The 18,295-nt window shown below is 41.4% G+C and overlaps 3 protein-coding genes across 4 annotated transcripts in view; 1 reads left to right on the top strand and 2 right to left on the bottom strand.

The window, feature by feature from the left end:
* STARD9 (StAR related lipid transfer domain containing 9) overlaps window positions 1-6,306 on the bottom strand; it is a 93,961-nt gene extending 87,655 nt beyond the window's left edge. The window contains 1 exon segment of the mRNA XM_018907617.3: window positions 6,209-6,306. Within this exon segment, the coding sequence (XP_018763162.3) occupies window positions 6,209-6,255 (47 nt within the window). The 5' untranslated portion in view covers window positions 6,256-6,306.
* Window positions 6,307-8,905: 2,599 nt separating this feature from the next.
* Window positions 8,906-13,514, bottom strand: HAUS2 (HAUS augmin like complex subunit 2). The gene is made up of 6 exons (XM_018908018.3): window positions 13,227-13,514; window positions 12,962-13,054; window positions 11,243-11,312; window positions 10,334-10,466; window positions 9,588-9,696; window positions 8,906-9,452 (listed from the first exon to the last, which is right to left on the bottom strand). The coding sequence occupies exons 1-6, from the start codon at window positions 13,506-13,508 to the stop codon at window positions 9,303-9,305; spliced, it is 837 nt and encodes a 278-aa protein (XP_018763563.2). The 5' UTR covers window positions 13,509-13,514; the 3' UTR covers window positions 8,906-9,302.
* A 33-nt stretch (window positions 13,515-13,547) lies between these two features.
* The window catches only part of LRRC57 (leucine rich repeat containing 57), a 10,825-nt gene continuing 6,077 nt past the window's right edge, over window positions 13,548-18,295 (top strand). The window contains exons 1-5 of one of the 2 annotated variants that reach the window (XM_030240620.2): window positions 13,548-13,648; window positions 14,397-14,567; window positions 15,713-15,848; window positions 16,868-17,136; window positions 17,585-17,770. In XM_030240620.2, the coding sequence (XP_030096480.1) occupies window positions 14,484-14,567; window positions 15,713-15,848; window positions 16,868-17,136; window positions 17,585-17,770 (675 nt within the window). In that variant the 5' untranslated portion in view covers window positions 13,548-13,648; window positions 14,397-14,483. Of the gene's footprint in view, window positions 13,649-13,700; window positions 13,963-14,396; window positions 14,568-15,712; window positions 15,849-16,867; window positions 17,137-17,584; window positions 17,771-18,295 lie in introns of those variants that run through there. The other variant, XM_009102041.4, reaches the window with a different exon arrangement.

The following is an 18,295-nucleotide window of genomic DNA, read 5'->3' as shown; positions in this document are numbered from 1 at the left end:
TGTGTGGTTTGCCTCATTCTCCTGTGCAAATACTATATAGCAATAAAAACCAAACATTTGGTGCAGATATAAACATGAGGCATCTTCCTTGATAAATCCAAGTCAGAAATACTCCTGCTGATACAGCAGTGCTTTTAATTGTGGAATAGTGAAGTTCTCTTTTCATACAGAGACATGGACGGGAGGAGGGAAAAGGACAGGAAAAAGTCTTTTTCATCTGTCATACCACCAGCATTTAAAGAAGCATGAAATGAATAAAAAGGAGGATTTAAAACAAAGCTACAGTCCAGTTGGTGCAGTTTCATCCACTCTTGATTTCCCAGCTGTTTACTGGGCAATGACATAGTATAATTCAGACTTTTGCATCAAAGGAATCCTGTACAAATGCCATGTTTTCCATGCAAACCACAATGTGCATACAGAAGTCAGTTTTCATTCCTTGAAACCAACTACAGCCTGAATGGCTCATATAGGGATCAAACCTACAACCCCAGTGTTATCAGCACCATTCTCTGACCAGCTGATCTCATCTCAGGGTCTTGCAGAGTTCTGCTCTTTTAGGAAGCTAGAAAGTCTTCCCTTTATCAAACTCTGAAAACCTGGTTCATGCAACTTCAAGAAAAATACATCTGGGAAAAGCTGCCAATGCCATTCCCTTTATAAAGTAACAGATGTGGCATATGGAAACCACCTACTAATGCCAAGTACAGATGCTAAGACAAAAGAGCAGCCACCTCAATGATAGCTTATGTGAAAATTTTAATAATAGACTAAGTAAAGAAAATAACTAATTTAACAGAGGGAGGAAAAGATGTCAATATAACCTTAACAGGATATACAAATGTTAAGATACGTTTGTTTGGAGAGGGACTTTCTTTGTAAAACCAAAATTAAAATCTCAACTTTTATTTTAAAAATCCTAGCTCTGCTGTGGAAAAGAAGCTTGAAATCATGAGCAATGCATTAGCAATGCAGTTCATAGAGATTTTCAAACAGCAAAAGAGTCTTGGAGGCCTGAGACATCTTTCTCCCACCATCAGGTACCAATTCCAAAACCCATGTTTAACAGAGACAAAGGAACAACACTTACTCAATTACCACAGCACATAAAAGTAGATAAAAGTCTGCCATTTCTCTGTGTATGAGAGGGCAACAGCACCAAAGTCACAAGGAATACATATATATATGAAAATATATAAGAAGGAGAACAACAAGCTCCAACCTGCTGTTGCTTTAATTTTATTTTGATAAAGCATTTAACATCTGTTATGCATAAGATTCAAGGAATGTTTTCTACAAAATTTACAACAAGTTATCACTCTTGACAGCAGTAAACCACATTGCTGTATCTAAGTCCTTGTGGTTACACATGAACATGAAAAACAGCTGATAGCACACTCTACAAAACAGCTATAAGTCTTCCTTGCAACATAATCCTTCCTTTGTTTACTATAATGGGATTATAAAGAACAAAGGAGATTGAGCACAGCAGAGACTAGTTAACAAAGTAAAAACCAATAATTATTTACTTTGTGTCATTTCTAAAATGATCTGAAATAAATTTTCTTTTTCCACATATCTTTCCTTTTAAATAGAAATGGATTTAAAATACTCACATCATGATGCACCCATGAATTGAGCTCCTTTCTCTGCTATTCATGAAGCTATGGTCAGCATACTGCTCAGCTCAGCCTCCCACACCAAGCCATTTTCTGGAAACTCTGAGTAAGGAGGCTTCCCTAAAATTTCCTCCCAGGCATGGCCTTGCTCACCTGAGTTCTTAGGACCTCAAACTTGACTCCTCCTTCCCATCCTGTCCTCAAGCCTCATTAACTGCTGCATTCCAGGAAGGCAATTAGAGGAGTATGTCATGCAAAGCAGCAGTAATGAGGAAAACAACTGTTGCAGCCCAGACTGTGATAGTAAACACCTGCACAGCTGGAAGTGTGGGTCAGCTTTGCCACCTGGGAGTATCCAGACATTTCTTTGAGGATTTCGTTTGCTAGAGTGTGGAGGACAAGGTCAAGAACTCCTGAGGGGACTGGGGAATACAAAACTGACCAGGAGGCTTCAGGTTACAGCTCAGAAACAACGCAAAGCAGAAAAAAGCCAAAGGGCAGCTCCTGGATCGATTAATCTGTTTAGCAGCTCTTTCAGGTGACATGCCCATGAGGGTCATAGAGGATGGGAAAGTTCATTTGTGAGTCAGTAAAGACACCAGGAAAGATTCTCTCAAATAAGACCTCTCTCCTTTTCTGAGCCAGAGAAGCAGCTGAAAAGTGGAGATGATTTTTTCAACAGCAGAATATATTTTATGTTTTGCTACGTCCTGCACAAGTAACTCCCAAACTTCAGGGTACTACCCCTGAAGCAAAGTACTTTAAAGTTTCAAAAAGCCTCAGAAGGCAACTTGGATGTCCCAGTGTCAAGTTTTTAACTAACACTATAACTTTACAAGTCAACCAAACAAATTTGCTGTGAATGATTTTATCCAGGTCTCAATCCACAATTCATGAAGAAATGCAATGTCTTGTAGTCACTGGTGCATGCTAAGAAAAGAATCTTATAGAAATGCCTGAGACTCTTCATTGTGGTATAGAGCACTGTTTTTTGAAAATTCTTCTTTCTTATCTCTGACCTATGTATCAGTTCTCAAACTACACTGTGATAAAGGACTGAATCCTGGGTACACACAAACGAGCTGAGACCAGCTGGATGGAGGGCACGGGATGTAGTGGATCAGGGAGGGAAAGGCACGAGGCAGCCGTGCTCCATCCTGGTCCCAACATGACACTGCCCTGACCATGTGGCTCACCCCCTCCCAGAGGGGCCCCATGCACTAACAGCCTTCCCTCTTTCTTCCCAGATAACACAGGGCTGAGATTCTCAGTAAGAGCAATCAGCAGCCCCAGGTAGGTACTAGAATCGTGATGGGTTATCACAGCAAAGGGACAAACATGTCTGAACCTAGCAGCACAGAAATACCAGCAGTTGTTTCTGCTGGCCTGCATAAAAAAGTAAAAGGACATGTCCAACACTGCAGGGGTTTCTGTAGCATACAAACACCCAATGCAGTATTAAGTGAGCTACTCAAGCACAAGGAGAGCCCTGGACACAGTACTGAAACACTTGAATACCTTCTCAGCCAGTCACACCCTCTCCCAGTCTGGAGGGTAAAGTTTCCTATCACAGCACCACGCCGCAGACTGCAGTGTTTGCATCCTCCGCTGAGCAATCAAGAAAGAAAGGAACAACATTCCTCTTTCACATCGTTACATGCTAGCATTCAAAGCGTTCCCATCAACAGCTTCTGACTGGCAGCCAAAAATAACATTACACTTTCCTTACAACAGTCTGACATCCAAGAGAACAGGCATTAAGATGTCCGGAAATAAACCATAAAGAGATTTCATCAGTTCCTAGCTCCTATTTAATACCTGATTATTACCTATGGTTACAGACAATTTATTGCACCCATTCAGGCTTCCATATTTCATTCTAATGGGGAAATATATTTACACAGAGCAAGTATCCATGTAACCAGAAAGTAACAAATCTTTTTTAGTATGTAGAACAGTTAATGTGTAATAAAGACTTTAAAATGTTACTCTGAGGAAAATGTTTGACTGAATTTACACCCAATACTATATTTTGGTGATAAAAAAATCATTTAGTCTGCTACAGAATGACTGATAGCATTATGAAGAACACTGGCTATGGGCTGTTTAAACTTCAGGTGCTGGAAAACCTGCATTTTGTGTAACCACGCTTGCTTTATACCTGTAATTGATTATTTGACCAGTTGTCTGTCAAAGAATGCACTGTGATGGGTACCATACAGAAGCAGAACAAAAAGACCACTCTTTGCCTTGTGCTAAATGACACAAATTTTGACAGCTCCTGCATTAACATTTTTTTAACGTCCGAATTTTATGTAATTTTTCAGATGCAAAACCAATGTTCATCTGCCATTGTAAATTAAACAAAGAGCAGCAATGAGGAAGTTTGCATGGTACTCTAGAAACAACAAACTGAGCCATGAGTTCTAGCCTTTGCCTGCAGCTTCCCAATTTCTGGTACTCTTAAAAGCCAGGTTTAGTATTTTTTGGCTGGAACTGAGAGTATACAAATTACAGTACTTCAATCCAGTTGAACTGGAATTTTTATTGTGGAGAGTCTCCCTTTTTAAAACACCTAAAATATTTAGAAGTATTTAGAAAATATAGAAGCTGTGACAATATGGGCATCCTGTTTGGGCAGTTGCAGAGGGTGTGTATAGAGATAGCAAGAGGTTTGTGTGAGGACATTACAGAGGCAGGGTAAGAAGCTGGAAGAGAGCAGACCTTTAAGCCCACTGAGAATTTTTTTCCACGTCTATCAAGGTTGCTCAAAGCCTTCATATATTTGGTATTTGCCTCTAAGTCATTACATTTGAACCATTTTGTTCAAGGCTAGAAAGCAAGTTCTCATGCCAGAGCCTTCACAGAGAATATACAACCACTTCCTCTTCCAATTTATAAAATATAAAAATCCATCTTAAAATGCTTTTGGTGACCTCAGCTGAGGCAGCACAGCAGAAGGAGCAACTGGCCTATTGCCTCTGGGGTCAAACACCGTGAGACTGGTCTCTGCCTCCCTTCCCATCCCATCTGTTACACCACCAGGAGTTGAGTAGATGGAATTACTTAACAGTTTCTCTCTCCAATACACCACAAGTTTCCACTCTCATCTTCACACAAACATTTCTGTTTCAGCCTCAGATTTATTCCTGCCATGTGCAGGAAGGTGCCCACCTCTCTGATCCTACCCTCCTCACCAAACAGCTGGCCCACACTGACTACATCAAAGGTTTTCCTGTTTATCACACCTTATCTGACAGTTACAGGTGCTGTTTATTGCTATTATGTCATATTCACTATTATGTGCTATTTAAAGCAATCCACTCTGGAAAAACCCTAAGACAGATGTGGTACAACATTCTTCACTAAGCAGGATCTAGTGAGAGGGAGGGTAATGATAAAAATCAAATAATATATCCACAGCTAAAGCAACACCAAGCAATACAACGTTAAACTTAGCTTGTGTCAATGCTGCAACTCTTCTTAAAGTAGACCAGTATCTATTAAAATCTGTTCTGTTCACTCTACAACAAATCAGAGCTATATAACCCAAACATGATTTTAAACAAAATTATGGACAGAGTATTTTTAAAATCAGTTATCTTTGACTTAAAGGCAAAATGTGTTGAAAACCTGTAAATTAGTTTGCACCTTTCTCTTTTCTATTAATACTTGCAGGCTTGTTTTGGGCGGGATTTTAAATTTTATTCAAAACTCTCTGGTGTCCTTTCTTGAAAATAAAATTAAAATCCATAGCCAAATAAGAACAAAGACTGCAAAACATGCTAGTGTGCTGCTGGCTAAATGACGAGGCTAGTTTTCTGGCTGGGCAACTCTTCAAGAATCATTTTCTCTACTGCATGAAAGAGTTATTTATCACAAAAGTCCATGCAGTCAGAAGACAACGTGAAGAACTCGTGCCAAAAAGAAAGGCAGCATCAAATCAAAAACTGGCCTTCAGAGCTTGTACTGCTTTTCAAACCATTCCCGTTTGGAGCGCTAGAGCATTTCTTTAACGGGAGGAGTAAATCACCAGCCTCTGACACTGGGGGTACTCGCCTTTTCTCTTTCTTTTCTGCTCCGAATTTCCAAAGTCTGCAAGGTTTTAAGGACGTATTATATACAAATAACACCAGAGCATTGTGCTACGGTGTCTTCTTGTTTGTGGGAGTTGTCTTCCAGCTGTAACATAAAACTTTTGGGATTTCCATTGGAGCCAAGCAAGCCGGGGAGGGAGCGGAGCTGAGCGACAATGGGAATATCCGGCTCTGCCTCCCGCTGGAAAAAACAGCAACAACAGAAGGGGAAGGGAAGACTCCTGGACACTGTATGACAATTGTCCTGTTTCGGGCAGCTCAGGAAGAGGGAAGTCAGCCGAACAGCTCCACTGGTGATCTTTCTAAGCAAACTTTCCAAGCCGCTTAGCGAGGCGGCGAGAGGCTGCCACCCCTCCTGCCGCGCCTCCCTCATCGGCGGCTGAGCCGCTCCAGGGCGGCGATCCCGGCCCGGCTGACAGGACCCGCGGTACCCGGTCAGCCCCCGCTGCCGCCGCCCCCGAGCCTCCCGTGCCCCTCCGCGTCCCTCCGCACCTTTTGCTCAGAGGCCGGACCCGCACGGCTACCTTGACGTTGGCCATGGCTCGGCTCACGCCCAGCGGCTGCGGCCGCCCGCGCCCCGGCCCCGCATCCCGGGCGGGCCGGGGAGGAGCGGGAGGAGCGGAGCCGCCCGTCCCGGCCCGTCCCGCCCCGCCGGGGAGGGCAGGGCAGGAGAGAGCCCGGCCCAGGCAGCCCCCGCGGAGGGAAGGCTCGGGAACTGCCCCGGGCAGAGCAGGCGTGTCGGGGAAAGTCTGCCCCGAGCAGCCGTGCGCAGGCTCTCCAGCATCCAAACCGCGCTTTTCCGCCTGAGACAGCTCTGCCCGGGAGAGCGGCACCCCCGGAGAATGAGACGGTGGTTCCGCGCTCCTCCTCAAATTCCCTTTTGCAGTAAACCAGCGCGGGTTTTACCCAAGAGTTAAACCGGCCCGATTAAGGGTGATGCCTTTAAAGCATCACCAGGGACGAGCACTGTAAGCCCTCCACATGAATTTGACAGGAATTTAGGGAAGGCAAGTAACGCTTCCTTATCAGTGCTGAAGAAAAGGTCTCAAGTGTTTTAGATTCCTTTGAAAACATCCAGTCTTCATGTGGGTCGTACTTAGGATCGAAAAGAAAACTTTGAAACTTCCAAAGAACTTTAATTGAAATCAAGATCTAGTTGTTGCATTGACTAAAAATCACGGAAAGTTTTTAAAAATTTTATTTTAGAACACTGTCTCTGTCAGCTACTGATGTTACAGGAAGATGCAAGAGCAAGTAGCATTGGCATAAAGAAGATGTCGGGCTCAATAGGCAAGTCCTGTTTGATTTTGACAATTCCATTTGCCAATGCAAATTTTTAAATGGTCTTCTTGTTTTGCATTTCAAAATATGATAAACTGAGCTGTATCTGAATATCATATATGAGAGTTTTAGAGTCCTATGTTGTTTTTATAAACAACTTCTGTTTTAACCGATTTTTAACTGCTTCTTTGTACTTTATGTACAGTTCTTCTCATGAGACAGTTTGCCTTAAACTCCAGAAATGTTACATCTAAATGAAAAAGATACCATATTTCAGAAGGTTTCCCAAGTGAAGACTAGCATAGATCCTCAGGACCCAATACTCCATTCACCACAGAGATCCTAAAAATCTATTGAATTATATAGATTCAAGCTGTGAATCTAGAAGCTATGAATCACTGTATACTTCAATAGATTTATCCCTTTAAATCACACTAAAGAATTAATTGACACATCACTGGCAAATGGCAATTAGCTAAACTCAACCAACTCCAGTCAACTCTTCAAAAGTAGATACAGTAAAAGAAGAAAATATGCTCAACTCTTTGGGAAATGGCAAAACCAAATATTTCAAAGAGTTAAAATTAACAAATTGACTACAATGTTTTCATTGTGCTCTGAAATTATTAAATTGCAACAGCTTTAGTGTGCCTGATCTAAATCGTCACTGTAAGACATAGAGAGTGAGAGGCTAAGCCTAGAATAGATGTAGAAGACACTGATTGACAAAAAATCAGATTCAACTAGGTTGGAAAAGACTCAGCTCATTGAGTCCAGCCTATGATGACCAATTGCTCTGTTTTCTCCCATGTCACAGGATGTGCAAAGCATTTTCATTAAAAATGTCAGGTTCTTTGCAGTTTTGTGGAAGAAGACCTTGATTTCCACATCTGAAATAACAGTGACATGGGACTGTGGACTCAAATCCTCTAACGATGTATAGCAAGAGTTGACACAAAGACCCCATTAATGCTTGTGGGATTCAAACACCAGTTTATATTCTTAGAGTCTATCTAGTGACATTCTGCTTTAACCTAACTAAAATAATTTCTATCCTCTTAACTTTTCTCAGCAGCAGCAGCAGCAGAGGAACATCAGCTATAGCTTAAACAGTATGCTAGAGAATTGTTAAATTGGATGTCTTGCATTCACACTCTGCAGAATGGTTACAAACATTAAAATGAGATTCTCAGAAAAGTTCAAATATCAAATAGACCAAATACAAGTCATAAGAGAGTGTGCTCAACAAAGAGCCAAAGATTTCTTCCCTAATTCTGCTTTAAGTTTATATGCAATAATCAGATAAACTTGTGAACTTTGTGGTACTGAGCCACCCAGTGGTTACTTTGTGAAAGCAAAATGCTCTTATTTCAGCAACAAATCAACAGGTGGATGTTCACGTAACAGATGATACAACGGTAGAGAGGAGATAGAGAGGAATGCATCTACACCACTTCCGTCTACTCCGCATCCTGAGTACAAAACTGGGCACCCTCCAACTGTCCTGGATTACAGATGTCCTGCCACTGACATTGTGCCAGCCCATCTCTTCATGAGGGCTCCAAACTGGGACAATCAATGGTTTTGATAAACTGTCAATCTTACTCATGGAACAAGAGTTTTATTCTAAGTGGGAGACATAAAATTAGGCAAACAACAGAAAAAGAGAATCTGAAGAATATATTTATCACTACCATTGAAGTATGGTTTGCAAATCAGTAGATCTGCCATATATTAGCAAGTCCATTTCCTGCTTTCCCACAAAACCCTATCAGTCATAATAAACTGTAATTTAAAACTAATTTAATTTCTTGATTTGGAACTCCTATAGAAGCATAAGCTTGGACCTAAGACTTTTCTCTGTAATTTTAATTATAGGATTTTGTAACAAAATTAAAAGCAATAAACTAACCTTTTGAAATCTAATGCTTTTATTAAAGTTTTATGACAACATACAAAATACAGTGCTTTATCAAGATGCTTACAAAAATTAATAAAGATACTATAGCAAGTGCAAAAAAAATTGAAACAATTTTCCATTGAAGATACAGGTTCCAAGGGACTCCTATCCAACTATTTCCCAAATTAACTCTTTAACAGGTTTCTCAGTACCCTGTCTTCCTAGGAACATTGTCCTTTTTTTTAGTAAATAGTTGGAGAACTGTTATCTAATAACAGAAATATAACAAATATAACTACCTACAAAGTCTCTGTTGGATTAAAAGAGACCTATGTTGCAGTGTTCACAGCAGACCCCAAGAGTGTGGTTCTTTGAGTAATCATCCTATTTGAGGAAAAGGATTTGTTAGGTTAAAGATAAGCCAAAGTCCAAGTCAGCAGTATTGCATACATTGTTAGAATACACTTCCTTTTGCAGTTCTTCCCATTTCAGTATTTGCTCTGTCAGCTGCTCCAATTCTATCATGAGCACTTCTGTTTTTGACAAAGTGGTGTCCTGAAACAGAAAAGGGTTGGATTTAGTCTCTACATCCTGTCAGTCTATCAGCACATAGAAGTAACCTAAACAACCAAACAGCATTGCATTTTTCATGCTGGAGAAGACAGCTGGTTCAATTCTTTTACTACTCACCATATTGTTCATCATATGTGGTATCTGAGGGATGCTTCTCACAGACTGCAAATGGCTTTCAAGCTTCTCAATGAAAGTCACAGCTTCAGTCAACAGCTCTACTATAGACCTGTAACCAAAAATGAGCTCAAAAGTTGTGCTAAACAACAAGAATTTAATACTTAAAGTTCTTTTCCATTCTTAGTCCCCTTTTACAGCTTTATGCAAATTCCTAAACATCTGATTAATTTTTCTGCAATTACACTTGTATGACTCTTAGCAACAAGCAGGGCAGGAATTACAGAAGTGAACTCCTTCAGTACCTGGGCTAGATTTTTGGACTGAAAGAAGAAGGACTATACTTTTAAAACATGCACTGTGCATGTCTGGAAATCAGTCACGTTTAGTTCCAAGCAAGCAGCAGTGGAACAAAGACACCCAGTGCCAAAGTAACAACTCCTGCTTGGGAGAAGCATAACAAATGCAGCACGTAGAAGATTTGTTTAAAACAATAAATCACAACTTATTCTGTACACTTCTAAAGACAAGACCAATAACCTAAGTAAATATTCATAAAATATGTATCACTACCTTGCTATGAATTCATCAATGGGTAAGCTACCTGCTTTTAGCTGAGGTTTTGCTACCATTTTTTATGTCTATTTTTATCAGTGGAAAATTATTGAAAACATATGATTTTTACTGTCTGTTAGTTCAAATTAATTGGACCTCCTGCAAACAAGAAAAATTATTTTCTGTGTACCTACTTGTGATAAGTAGCCTCAATAGGCAGGCTTTCTTGACATCTGTGTTTGATCAACCTCTTTCTGAGATCCCTCTTCTCTTTCAGTATGGCTTCCAGGTGCCTGTTCATATCTTGCAAAATCTCACACTTTTTCCCTATAAAATAAAATTGCAACGTTGAACCTATTGTCCTGATAAAACAAGAGCAAAATTTCTCCTGAAGACAGAAAGGAAATTACTGATCTACTGAAGTGGACAGCTTACATTCAAGAGACATTAATCAGAATGAGTACATGCTGATACTAAATTATATATGTTCCAACAAAAGCCAAATTCACAATATCTACTTTTTAGAGATTGATGTAATTGCCTATAGTTTTAAGTAAATTCTCTGTAAGATAAAGTCAACTATACAATTGCACTGAAGTATCACAACAGATTTCACTGGTCTAGCACAACAGTAGCAAGCTAGAATGTTTTTAAGCACAGAAAAAATCATAGTGGACAGAGTGTGCAATAGTAAAGAAATCAATGCACGTACTCTCCAGTTGTTAAATTAAAAATGTAGTAAGTTTGAGGGGATAGAGATGCAACAGAAATACACTGAGTTTCTGGAAAAGAAGCAGAGTAGCACATGCAGGTCAATGGTTACTGATGATCTCAGAACTAATGATGCACTGACCCTGGGGAGATGACCACACCTCCCACACTGTTTTGGAGAATGAGTTACACACAGACCTTCTATGAGACAGCAGAGTGCAAGCTCCACTGGTATGGAAACAAGCTTTAGGTGTTAATAAAACACCTACTACCTCTAACAAGTTATTCAGAGATGACTGCTGCAATAACTTCTAGAAGTGTCATGTACTCAGACTCATTAATCTGCTGCTAATTTAAGACTCTTGGTTTTTCTATGGTACAACTGCACTTACCTAAGTAAAAATTGTGAGTAATGTCTGCTGTCTCATTCTCCAACTGCATCATTTCAGTTTTCAGTTTTATCTACAACAGCAATAACATCAAATGAAAATGCATTTTTAACATACTTATTCAGACACTGTTGAGTCTCCTGGGGTGGAGGAGGAAGTAAAAAGGGAGAAAGTGGCAGCATAGGGAGAGCAAAAAGAAAAAGAGGGCGAGCATTAGAACAAGAACATGTTGCCCTGCTCTCTGGAGAATTTCTACTACTAGGTGGGACTTTTATGGTCAATAAGAAAAAGACAGTTGAAAAAGACCAACCTAAATAATTTGGAGATTTGTGCTGGAAAAGACAGATCCTGCAATTCATTCCTAAACCACAGAATGTATGATAGAATGGCTTGGGTTGAAAGGGCCCTAAAAAATCATCTAGTTCCAAGCCCCTGCCAATGGGCAGGGATATCACCCACCAGACCAAGTTGCTCAGACCCCTCTAACCTGGCCCTGAACACCTTCAGGGATGGGGCACCCACAGTTTCTCTAGGCAACCTGTCCCAGTGTCTCATCACCCTCACCGTAAAGAATTTTTTCCTTAAAACTAATCTAATCTAATCTAATCTCTGTTATTTTAGTTTAAATCCATTCTCCCTTGTCCTAGCATTTTCTGCTTGTGGAAAAAGTCACTCTCTCTCTTTTCTTAAACCCCCTTTAAGTACCAGATGGCTGCTGAACAATCCCTGCTCTCTGAGTCTGTTTTTGTAGGAGAGTTGTTCCAGCCCTTGGATCATCATGGCTCTCCTCTGGAACTGCTCCAACAGGTTAACTTCCTTCCTGTCCTTAGGATCCCAGACCTGGACACAGCACTCCAGGTGGGGTCTCACAAGGGCAGAAGAGGAGAATCCTCTCCCTGGCCCTGTTGGCCACACTGCTTTTGATGCACCCTAGGATGTGGTTGGCTTTCTGGGCTGTGACTGCACATGGCCAGGTCAGGTCCAACTTTTCATCCATAAGAAACCCCAAGTCCTTTCTCCACGGTGCTGCTCCAAATAAGTTCATCTCCCAGCCTGTACTTATGTCTGGGATTGACCTGACCCACATTTATTCTTGTTGAGGCTCATGAGGTTCTTGTAAGCCTGCTTCTCAAGCTTGTCCAGTTCCTCTGGATGGCATCCCATGAATCCCATCCTTCTGCTGTATCCAGTGCTCTTCTTTTGCCAATTCCTTAATCACGGAATAGTCTACCCTTCAATCCTACTTATATATCTTACAAAGCAGTTTCATAGTCTATGTAATGTCTAAACCAACATTACAAAATACAAGGCAAAGGCCTAAAACCAGTCTCGATTAAAGCTGTACAAAATGTCTGAGGTTACTGCCTGCTAACCAATAAAATTGCTTAAAAAGAGACACATTTTTGAGTACTGAAGTAAACTACAAATTATCCTTCATTGTTCAGTTTCTTGAAAAAAATTCAGGTAACACTTTAGTCAAACGTGCAGCCTACTGAATCCTTCTACTTATGCCTTAAAATTTTGTTTCACAGTTTTGTTTTCTTTATGACAACTCAATCCACTGGAGGAAAAAATGCCAACTGTTAAACAGCTGAACTGTTAACAAATCCTTCAAAACGTGAAACACCGTGGCATGTAGCAAGCAACCAATTTCATCGGGGAACTCTACTACCTCCAGGTATTGAAGTGTTGAGTGTACACTGACAATAGTAAAGGCTGTACCTCATTAATTTCAGCTTCCATCTTTACCATTTCTTCCATCTCTGCGAATTTTGCAAAGCATGGTGCTCTTCTACAAGTTAAATCCAAGGTCTCCTTAGAAAGTAAGACAACAGGAAAAATGCAATCAGCTGCAAGAACGTACAGGGCAAGTGCTCCATAATGGCTTGTAGTAGTTTAAAGCTGCTGCTCTCCCGCGCTCGGCAGCACGGCCCAGCTGGCGAGGACGGCGCTACCGGCAGCGCTGTCCCGCTGTCCCCGGCGGTACCTGGCTCACGGCGCCCGCCGCCACGCAGCGCTCCAGCAGCGCGGCCGCCGCCGAGCGCTCCCCGGGCTGCCCGGGCGCGCTGCCGCCCTGCTCCTCATCGCTCTCCGCATTGAGGCACGAGCTCCAGCTCCACTCCAGCTCCAGCTCGGCATCGCTATCCAGCTCGGAATCGGAGCTGAGCTCGGGCTCAGCCTCCTCGCGGGGCCGGGGGCTGGGGCTGTCGGCCGCCACGGGCGGACGCCCGGTGTCCCGCAGGACTGGGGAGCTCTGGGGGGCCGCCATGGCGGGCGTGGCAGGAACGGCGCTGACACGCGTCCGGTTCCGGGCGGGCGCTGCGGGAGCGGCGGTTCTGGAAGGGCGGGGCGCGGGGGACGGGCCGGGGCTCCGCCGCCGCGGAGCGTCTGCTACCGGCGCCCGGACAGGTTGGTTGGGCCGAGCCGAGCCGAGCCGAGCCGAGCCGAGCCGAGCCGAGCCGAGCCCAGCGGCTCCCGGCGCTGCGGGGGTCGGGGCCGGAGCAGCCGGGTGGGGTTGAGGCGGTGGGACCGCGGCCTGCTGCGGGTCACGGCTGGCCTCGCCCCTTGCCAGGCGGCCCGCGGCGGCGGGAGCGCGTCTCCTTTCGCCGCTGCTTCCGGGCTGTCCCCCAGGTTTCGTTCCCCACCGCCCGGTGCGAACCCGGCACTAATCCCGGGCCTGTGACCCGTGCGCCCTGGGATTAAACCCCGCTGGGGTTACGGAGGTGGGTGTCGTGTCTCTGCTGATAGGCATGGAAGAGTCGTTCGTTCTCTAAATAGAGTAAAGGTCTCAAGAAAACCCAAATAAAACAGTAGCTGTGTCGGCAGGCCAGCGCTGGTAGGTGCCACAGAAATCACAGCCCATCTCCGTGGAGAATCTCCTTACGCTGCGGAGCCTCGAAAGAGGGAAAATACAGAAATGTGCAGTTTTCTCACTTAGTTTTTACTGTGTTTGTTTCATAGCTTCAGTAATCCAACTGCTATAAGGAAGACACCTTAATCTAGGTACACCTGGGTAAGCCTAGGTAAACCTTTATACTTCCAGGCTTTAGTTATGAGGGAGATGAAAACACAGCAGTGAAATGGTTCGTTGTATCAGAATGCTTGTAGTGTTGGGGACAGTGCACGTAAAATGACTTTTTAATTTGCTTTATCACAGAGACTTTGGATTGCAGTTCTCTAGCACAGAGTAAAACTGGCTGACACCATCACTTGAACTCCGTGTACTTCACAGAGAACTGTTAGGATGGGAAATAGTGCACTAAAAGCCCACCTGGAGACAGCACAGAAAACTGGTGTGTTTCAGCTAACAGGAAAGGGACTTACTGAGGTAATGTACTGGGAGGGGAAACATGCCTGTTTGTGTGTATGACTGACATTTGGAGAGAAATTCACACTTGTGGTTGTAATGCACTTGCATACTTTCATGTATTTCTTATAAGCAGTCATGAAAAGTATTTCAAGTTTGGGGTTTTTTTTTCCAGTTTTTCTTGCCTTGTCTTCTGATTGACGATTTATCTGTCAGGGCACTTGTATGAGCCTATGCTTTACAGTGCACATGTGTTCAAGAAATACTAGCTATGATGTTGTGCTTTTAGAAAATGGCTGTAAACTTGAGGGGGGAAATAGGAATTTTATAACAATATTATAACTTAGAAAGATACTCCACAATTTGTCACATTTAGGTATTTATGCTGTATTTCGTTGTAGCCATATGAATAGTCTGTTCATTGGGCTGGTAGCAAGCATCCTGAAAGTTTATTATGTTGGAAATTATCTTAACTTAGACACAACTGCAGAAAAAACCGGAATGTCCTGGAACCATAAGTCAAGCAACAATTCCCAGCCAAAAATAACTCTATATTATAATAAGTTTCCAAGCCTTTTCTAACATATCTTCTTCCACTGTCCTACCTCCTCTCTTCACTTTTTCACTATCAAAGGAGGATCAAAACCAATGGCTTATTCACCAGGACTCCTTGATGGTGATTATCAGGTTTTCATTTTATTCACCTGAGTGCCAAGACTCAGTACCAAAGTGGTACAGGATGTAAATAAGAATAAGGGAAAGGATATACGTAATTATTTAAAAAGGAAAGCAGGAGAAAATTTTTCACATCATACTCTGCTAAAATATAGAGTTATTAACTGGCTGTAGAGTATTTTAAATGATAGGCATGTTTAAGAGAAACACATAAGAGGATGAAAATGTAATTTTTTAAATTTTACTTATTTGGATGAAAAACTACTGCTTCTAGATATTAGTGTTTTATTTATACCACCTTTCCCCTCCCCAGATGAAAAAATATTTTAAAAAATATGTGTTAAACAAATTTGCTAATTACACTGTGGTGATTGGACATTGTGATACACATGACAGTATGTAACAGGAGACAATTAAAATTTTAACTGTACGACTTGAGCATTCAAATTGTATCAGCTCTTTAAATACTGTATCTTTTTTTCCCCCAATAGTTTCCTGAAGATCTGCAGAAGTTAACAAGCAACTTAAGGACAATAGACTTGTCGAACAACAAAATAGAGCTCTTGCCACCTCTCATTGGAAAATTTTCCTTTTTGAAGAGCCTTGCTCTAAACAACAACAAACTGAGTATGCCTGCTAATTAATATCTCCACTGATTTTCAAAATAATAACTAATTTTCTCTATCAAAACCTATATTTAATTATTTAACTCTCACAAGATGTAAATGGGGAGTTTAGTCACCTAAACTGAAATCTTTGGAATTCATGTACAGGATAAAAACCCCTAAATCATAAATTCTACAAAACTAATAATGCTGCTTAGTATATTATCAATTTTACAATGACACATGAGTACTTAAAGCCATAGAGGTTTTGTGCTGTCACTTAATCTGACTTGAGGATTTAACAGTGCCAGATGGTTTAGTACTTGCCTGGAGAACAGGTAATGAAGAGGGCATGTAGACAGTGTTGCTGGCCATTCAGCTGTTGTTACTGTTTCTGTTAAGCAAACATCCATCATTATGGAAAAACCACAATGAGGAAACTAGGGGTTTTATGCATTAATTATGCATATCTGCCTTTTTGAAAGAACAAAGATAATTTACAAACCTGATTGACTCTGTAGTGCAGCTCAGGGGTGTTAGAGGTTATACACATGTGTAGGTGTAAAGAGGGATGAATAGATGTCAGCAGACCTTACCTGGTGGTGTTTGTATGCTGTTTTGACACTCCTAACTTACTTCTATAGGTTGAGTAATACCTTTAAAGGGCAAAGGTATAAATTTTGTGGTATTTCAAGTGTCATAGAATGCACTGGCAGAAGTAAGGACTAACATAAGTTAGTAAGGACTGTAACTGACAGGTTAAAATCTTCAGAACAGTGATTTCAGACTGTGATTTGAAGGTCTGCCTTGTCTGCAGTTTATTTTTAATGCATTTATGGATGATGGTTAAAAAGCACATGTTGTCTGTGGGCTTAAGTTTCTATGCAGGGATCTGTGCCTTCACTGGAAATTGGGGAGGAGTTCAGTAGTGAGCAATTGCTTAATATAGCACTGTTCTCCCTGCAGAAGCTTATTTGAATTAAATGGGTATCAATGTTTACTGCTCTTGAGGTCATACGTTTTTCTGTCATTTTTCTCTAGCTGCTTTACCTGAAGAGCTGTGTAAACTGAAAAAACTGGAAACACTACACTTGAATGGCAATCACTTGAGGCAGCTACCGGCTGCATTTGGACAACTTTCAGCTCTCAAAACCCTGAGCCTTTCTGGAAACCAGCTTCGGACTGTGCCCACACAACTCTCTGGTCTTCGCCATTTGGATGTGGTAGATCTTTCAAAAAACCAGATCCAGAATGTCCCTGACAGTGTGGGAGAACTGCAGGCTATCGAACTCAATTTGAATCAGAATCAGGTATGGTAACTGAGATGTTGTGGGAATGTAGATTTAGGACTTCGTACAGCCATGGAACATAAGATGAGACCATCAAAACTTTATAATTAAAAGACATCTCCTGGACACAACCCAAATGAGGAATCATAACTAGATTTTGTGTACCAATACATCCAACTGCCTGATTTGATGAACAAAAAAATCCTGAATTTAGTCATGCAGAAAAATATTTGAACAGTTCTTGAGTAGGAATGTGATAAAGAGATGTGTAGGTTGCTTGTCATGATGGAATAAAAAAAGTTATTTTGATTTTTGATAATGTGTTACTTATGCATTGCTTTTAAGTACTTGCTATTAATGTAGTTTATATTTACAATATGGTACTTGTTCTGTGTAAGTCGGAAACAGAGCACTTAATAATTATTGATCACTACCATTTTAATCCCATTTCTCTTTTCATTTCCACAAGATTTCCCAGATCTCAATGCAGATCTCCCACTGTCCACGGCTCAAAGTCTTGCGTTTAGAAGAAAATTGTCTAGAACTCAGCATGCTGCCTCAGAGTATCCTCAGTGATTCCCAGATCTCACTGCTTGCAGTAGAAGGCAACCTCTTTGAAATCAAGAAACTCAGAGAACTGGATGGTTATGACAAGGTTCGTGTTTTGTTTTGGGGTATTTTGTCTTTTTTTAAGAAACTCCTGGTGAAGTCCTTACTCAGATTACTAAGAATTTAGGTTGGTGAATAAAAGCACCAAATAGTCCATTGGTGGTGTTATTGCTACTGGATTCATAACTAACCTCTGAAAACATCTCCAGGAGTTCTTCAAAGATAACTTCCTTGTAGGATTCAGGGTCAGTGTCCTTTCATCAGCATCTTTTGAAGGGTAGCTAATAATGACAAGTGTGTCCTCACGTTGATGCGACAAAAAATAAAGGGTGCTTTGAATTACACAGCATTCATAAAGTATTTAATATTAGTTCATCCTTAACACCAGAGATCTGACCATTAATCTGAATTGCAGCAAATGCCAGAAATGTTTTGTTTAAAATTAAAGCTCTAATATCTATGCCTGGCATATAAAAATGTGCTTTAGATGCAGACTGCTTTTGAGTCTGAGAGCAGAAGCTCAGCTGCTTTTAGTAGTAATGAATCCTCTATTAATTTCTGAAAAAATCAT

The sequence above is a fragment of the Serinus canaria genome, chromosome 5 (assembly GCF_022539315.1).
Source record: "Serinus canaria isolate serCan28SL12 chromosome 5, serCan2020, whole genome shotgun sequence".
NCBI classification, from domain to species: domain Eukaryota; kingdom Metazoa; phylum Chordata; class Aves; order Passeriformes; family Fringillidae; genus Serinus; species Serinus canaria.
This window is presented reverse-complemented; position numbering and strand designations above follow the sequence as displayed.